Source organism: Notamacropus eugenii, chromosome 4, assembly GCF_028372415.1.
Source record: "Notamacropus eugenii isolate mMacEug1 chromosome 4, mMacEug1.pri_v2, whole genome shotgun sequence".
Lineage (NCBI taxonomy): Eukaryota > Metazoa > Chordata > Mammalia > Diprotodontia > Macropodidae > Notamacropus > Notamacropus eugenii.
The window spans coordinates 463,601,890-463,608,592 of NC_092875.1; the positions used below are offsets into that span (position 1 = coordinate 463,601,890).

General features: G+C 35.9%; 1 protein-coding gene across 4 annotated transcripts in view; it reads left to right on the top strand.

Annotated features, from left to right (window-relative positions):
* The window catches only part of GTF2H2 (general transcription factor IIH subunit 2), a 28,929-nt gene extending 22,503 nt beyond the window's left edge, over positions 1-6,426 (top strand). For all 4 annotated transcript variants that reach the window (XM_072606297.1, XM_072606300.1, XM_072606299.1 and 1 more), the window contains 4 exons: positions 655-758; positions 1,557-1,659; positions 3,794-3,833; positions 6,110-6,426. In XM_072606297.1, the coding sequence (XP_072462398.1) occupies positions 655-758; positions 1,557-1,659; positions 3,794-3,833; positions 6,110-6,229 (367 nt within the window). In that variant the 3' untranslated portion in view covers positions 6,230-6,426. The remainder of the gene's footprint in view (positions 1-654; positions 759-1,556; positions 1,660-3,793; positions 3,834-6,109) is intronic.
* Positions 6,427-6,703: the final 277 nt, after the last annotated feature.

Consider the following 6,703-nt stretch of genomic DNA (forward strand, 5'->3'; position numbering starts at 1 on the left):
AGTTAACAAAATGATTAATGTAAAATAGTTTCTTGGCCAGATTGTTAATTTTGCTACTAAATACTTGGCTGCTGTTGGAATTGAAGTGGATAAATCTGAGTAGCTGAACATTAAGGATGTCATCATTTTTAAATGTCTTACATCAAACAAGCAGCAGCATCAGTTGGGCAGTGGCCAATACAAATTATAATTCATCAATATAATGACATGAGGACTGCAGAGGAATATGGGAAGGCGTATGAACTGATACAAAGTGAAGTAAATAGAACCAGGGAAAAAATACACCACAACTAAAACAACATGAATGGAAAGAACGATAATAAGAAACTATCAAAACGGAATTCGGTGAAATGGCCAAGTTTGTGGCAGAGGTGGGGGCCCGTGTGTGTGAAATGCTAAATATAATGTTGGAGTTTTTTGACATGCTGATTAGTTTGTCTGAACTTTTTTCCCCCCTCTTTTTTATTCTTTGTTATTCAGGATAGTTAACTCAGGGAGAAATAAGGGGGAAGATGCATTGGGAAATACAGATGATATAAAAAAAGAAGCTAGCAATAAAGTTTTTAAAAGACACACATTCACATTCATTTGTTTGATTATTCAAAAATTTCTTTGTTACTCAAAAAAGTGACCATTCACACCTTTTCCCTAAAGGCACCTGGATAGCAGCGCTGAGCCCGGCCTTACTTTAGGAGGGTACTTCTGTCCACAGTGTCGAGCAAAGTACTCTGAACTTCCAGTTGAATGCAAAATTTGTGGTAAGTCACCATTACTCATTTCATTTTATTTACTTTGATGATCCGAATGATCTCCAATCATAGGTCTACTGTTCACCTCTTAGATGACCTTGAATAAGCAAAGTTACCTTTGTGGACCTTGCTTCCCTTATAGATAAATTGAAGCAATTGGACTAGGTAAGCTCTAAGACTACCTTGTCATTTTGTTTTAAGTAAATCTCAAACTTCAGTCTTCACTGTATCTCTTGAGTTTACTCTGACCCAGCAGAAAGGATTCCTCTCTACCCTGCTTGTATAATAATCACTTAGCTCCTGACATCTGCTGTTATATGTGGAGTCAAGCATTTCCCTGTGGATTATTTATCTCAGGGAAGAACCAGCATTGCCTAAAGGTTTGGTCCAATAATGGTTTTGTGCGTTGATTTAGGGACTTACAGAAAAATATGCAAAGTAAAGCTACCAGTCACAAGAGGTGACTCCCCTGGAGCTCAAGTGTAAATTAGGTTTTGAAATGAAAGTTCCTTTCTTCTCTACCTAAGGAACTGACAGCTCTGGAAGATGGTCAGATAGTCCTGAATTTTAAAAAAATCTTCAGATTTTTCATTCTTAAAAGGAATATTGTAAAGAATGGTGAGTTTCTGGCTATAGAAAAAATTTATTGTGTACAGTTAAAGGATTTTGTTTAAGCCTTATGATATGTGCCCATTGATGTTCCCAGGAACTGATAGGGAGGATCTTAGTTGAAGTTTATCACTTTGGGTTTTGGTCATCGTCCTTTATTTTCAGTGATTAAACTTACTGTTTGTTTTTCAATGTTAGGTTTAACGTTGGTATCTGCTCCTCATCTGGCACGGTCTTACCATCATTTGTTTCCTTTGGAGGCTTTTCAAGAAGTTTCCTTGGAAGAATATAATGGGGAGAGGTAAAGTTGATTTATAACTATAATATATAGCAAGTTGTAATAATCTAAAAATATTTGGATAGGTTGTTAATTCCTAAAGTTAAGAAGAGACAGCAAGGTTAGCCTTGGAGGGCCAGCCTTTTATTTTGGTGTACTGAAGGTGAGCTTTGTCTAAATTCTTGTGAAAGGAAAATAAGATGCTTCACATGAGGAGAGTGGAGTCCAGTGGAAAGACTGCTGGATTTGTTTCAAAAGAATGTAAATGGCTTCATTTTCCTCATCTCTAAAAAGAGAGTATTGGATCAAATGTTCTCAGGAACCTTTAGATCTGTGTGTGTCTGTGTCTGAGTCTGTGTGCGTGTCTGTGTGTGCCTCTGTGTGTCTGTGTGTCTGTCTGTCTCACACACAGATACACTCTGGTCAAGTCACCTTCTTTCTTCAGGCTTACACTCTTTCACTGAACAGTTGCACTAATTATCTAACAAAGCTTGCATGGGCCAGGGCTTTGTGTACCATAACATATTAAATTAATGTATACTATTCTTGTTGGAACACTGCTGTAATACAGCATGAGACTCAAAAATCTGAATATAGCGATTGCCAAGTCTGCTCATCCAGAATAAATATCGAAGTCATGACAGTATCGCTGTTGTATCTTTCCACACTACATTTTATGATTGTTGTGATTAAAAACTCAATAATTTTTACTTATTTGGGGGAATGTCAATCTGAATTTTGGAGTATTTTAAAAGAACCTTAGCTTAATTATTTTCAGAAATGTTTATAGATGGAACATAAAGTATGCAAGTCCTGGTTAGGACTTCAAAGGTTCTCCTTTAAAGAATAGGTAAGATTTCAGTTAAATATTTTTTAAGCACCTACTGTATACAGAATAGTATGCTAGGTTCTGGGAAAATCCAAAATTTAGATAAAAATGATTTGTAGCTAGTACAGGAGAGTCTCAGATTCCTAAGAGTCAGGTTGTTCTAAGCCTTCTGAAGCCAGGCCCAGACACGGTGGCTAACATCCATTTCAAAAACTTGAGTTCCACATTCTCTCCTTTCCTCCCTCCTGACCCTGGTACCTTTCTTAGGTGATTTTCAGCATCACCTGCCCTTCTTCCTGTTGCTGCACACCTTCTGCTGTGTTGTTCCACCTGTGATAACGCTGAAAATCCTGGGGATTGTTTTTTGATGGAATGAATTAATAAATTTCAGTCATACTCTCTTACCTGTAGAGTCAAACATAACTTCCTCCTCTCCCAGCTATTACTTTCCCATCACAGCCTAGCCCCAGCGTACCTTTCTAGCCTTAATTACACGTTAAGTGCCCTCCCTCTATGCCTCAGCCAAATTGGCCTTTTCTCTTTGCCGTCCCCTCCTGCTTCATCTGTTTTCTGTATCTTTGTATGGACTGTTGCCTTTCTCACTTGATCTGTTAGAATCCCCGGCCTCCTTTTAGGCCCAGCTCAGGTTCCGCCTTCTGTGCGTGCCCTTCCCCATTTGCTAGTTCTTTTCCCTAGCTGGCTCCCTCCAATCTTTTTTGTGTCTTTCTATATATGTTCATATTGATTCACCTGTTAGAATATGAGCTTCTTAGGGCAGAAACTACTTCTCTTTTGTCTTCTACTTGCAGAGCCTGGCACAGTACCTGGCATATACTAAGTAGTTCTTGCAGCTTGAGGGACTGGGTGTCTTGCTTATCGAGACCACTGAGTATTTCAGTGGATAGTGCTGGACCTGGAAAAAGACTGGGCTCAAGTCTCACCACAGATGTTTCGTAGCTGGATGACTCTGGACAAATCACTTATCTTCTAAGTTTCCTCATCTGGAAAATGGGGATAATAATAGTACTTAACCATTGTTGTGAGGTTAAAGTGAAGATTTGTGATGCGTTTGGCCAGCCTTAAAGAACAACATCAAGGCCTTTATTTTTATTTTTTGACAGACACTAGTGACGCCATTCATGTTTTTGTTCTAAAAGCTAAGTGCAACAAAATCTGGTTAATTGTGGATCTCAATTTATTATAGTTCATTGTATTTTTCTGGCACTATTTCCAGTGGTTAGAATTTTGCCATAACAGAACTTAGTAGAAAATGTCTTCTTAGAGATAATTATATTTTTAAAAAGTAATTAAGAACATTTTTTTCCCCAGATTTTGTCAGGGATGCCTAGGAGAATTAAAAGACCAGCATGTAAGTTCATTTGGTTTCTAATTACAATGCTTCTCTTATTAGGATAACATTTAAAGGATAAAGAAGTGCTTAAAGGCCAGCTAGCTCTCAGAGCTAACGATTCATTCCTCAACAGACATGAGGTCATAATTAAGAGATGGAGATTTCAGAGGTTAAACTCTCATTGAAGACTTTCTAGCTATTTCTCCTGAAGTGAGGCCTGATCATTTTTATAGGAGAAGGCTTAAACCTGGGATTTCTATTTCTTATGTCAGTTTGAAGTGGCACTAACTAGTAAGAGGATGAAGAAAAGTGTGTTATTTTTGAGGGTTCAGTGAGCTATACTTTCATGGCATTTGGCTACTTACTATGGTAGAATTCTTTAGTTACTTTTTAAAGATGGGACAAAAATTTCACAAATTGCCTCTTACATGTTTAATTTTTTGGGATTTACGCTGCCAGTATTCTCTAATTATGCTATTACATAATTTGTATAATAAGGTTTCTTTATATTTAATTTGTAAGATTTAAGGCTCTACTTCATGTTACATATTAGGACTCTTATAAAATTATTTAAAGTCATAAATAGAGAATTTTAATAGTATTCCCCAGCGTTCCTCAGACTACGTGCTTTAAAATCCTGAGGTTCTGTGAAGTAATCTAAGGGGCCTCTGGAGAAAAAAAATTCTAGTACTAGATAAGAATGCCTAATATACCATCCTTTTTGCTCTGTGTCAGTCAAGTACAATGGATGAGGTTGTCTGATGTGGGCTGCCATCACAGATTGGTAAGAATCAGTCACAGAACTGCAGAGTTGGTTTTCTTAGTGATATAGATTCATTCATTGAATGAATACACCTATTAATGCAGAAAGCATTATAGTTTGTCAGTCTGTCTTGGCAAAGTCCTTGTGAAATAATAAATGTATTTGTATTCTTAGATTTTTTTTTTGTTATAAAGTTTTTTGTATTAATTTTCATTTTGGATAATTGGGCAAAGATGGAGAGAGGCATACACACACACATATATACATGTTTGTATGTTCAGTTTAAGAATGGAAAAATGTTTTCATAATTAAAACTAATGTTTAAACAAACATGTATGAATCTAGTTTGAATACTTAAACAGGACAGCAATGATCCCTAATTTAGGTTCACATTAGTGGTCTTGATTTTTAGTTTCTATACTGTTACCAAATTTTAAAAATGATTTCATGGTTCTGACACAATTTTGAAGCCAATTTATAAAACAAACATTAACTACATAAAAAATCCATTGAATTTATTTTTGTAAGCTTTATTATTTGATATTTTTATTTGTATATCACTCATTTTTGGACATTCTTATCCTTCCCCTTGTAACAAAAACATTAAATCAAAAACAGTTGATACAGTAATTCAATATGACATTGAATGTAATGTTCTGCCCCGTGGTCCCCTGCCTCTCTGCCAGGGAAGAGGACGAAATAGAAATACAATAAACACTGAATTTAGGCACAAGACACTCATTTTTTAAAAATAATTTTTATTGCTGTCTTTTTTCATATCACCTAAATCCCACTGAATTCCCCTCCCAGAGAGCCATCCCTTATGATAAAGAATAAAAAAAGAGCTGAAGAAAGTTTATCAAAACCAGCATATATTGAAGAGGCTAACATTCTATCCAGTTTTGCATATCCACGTTCCCCCAGCTCTGCAAAGGAGCAGGGCAAGAGACGGACAAGATACTCATTTTTAAAGTGCAAATGTGATCAGCTGAAACAATTGTCTTCTGAATTCATAGCTAGCACCCAGCTGCAAAGTATTGGCTTGCAAGTAAAGAGGAAGTGAAAATTATTCTGAGGTGCTTTCTGGATGAACTATTGAGTCCAATATTGGTCCCAGTTATAAAACTTATTGATAATGGTCCCCATCTCTTAGCATGTTTTTGTAATGTTAGCTTTGGAATAAAATTGGTTTGAAAGTATAAAGATTTTTAAAATCAGCCTTATTTTGTGTTACATTGTAGTAGGAAACTTTTTTTAAAAAAATCATTTGAAAAATTTTACAGCAAGAGTTCTGTTAAAGTCTTGTCTGTAATTTCATCATTGCAAAACAATTATCACTGTTATAAAATGAATGAGTTAAAATAGGAGAAGAATTAAAAATAAAAAGAGTGAAATAACTGGTGCCCTTCTGGGGAGAAGCACTCCCAGCTAGCTCTGCATAATTATCTCTTAAATTGTTTGTTGTGTTATACTTAACATTTGACAGTCTTAACTTTTCTCTCTCCACCCCTCCTCCCACTCTTTGTTACAGGTTTACATTTGCGCTGTGTGCCACAGTGCATTCTGCGTGGACTGCGACTTGTTTATTCATGACTCTCTGCATTGCTGCCCTGGCTGTATTCATAAGAATCCAGTTCCTTCTGGTGTATGACATCATCCTTTTCTACATATTCTGTTTCTACATAAAAAGGAAAACTACAGTCCATTATAGCATGACTTAAGAAGTAGCTCTGAGATGGATTGTAGTAAAATGTGAAGAACAATTTGAAAATAAAGTAAGTTTTTTTAAAGAAAATATTTTTGTGTTCAGAAATTAATATTTTTAATAAATTTTTACTTGTTATATGATTTCTGACTCATCTTTGCTCCATTTAAATTAATTTCATTTGCTTTCTTTTGAGTCACAGAGAAGACCTTGGTGTCAGTGGGGGAAGCATTAGATTTGCCATCAAAGGACCTGTGTTCAAATACTACCAATATTGCTAACTTGATATTGGTGCTCCATTAACCTCAATTTAAGGTTACAAGTTCAGAGGAGGGTATATTTAAGCTCCGATGTAAGGAAAAGATTGGTAAAAGCAGCTGCCTCTAAGTGGAATAGGTTGCCTTCAGAATAAATTAGTTC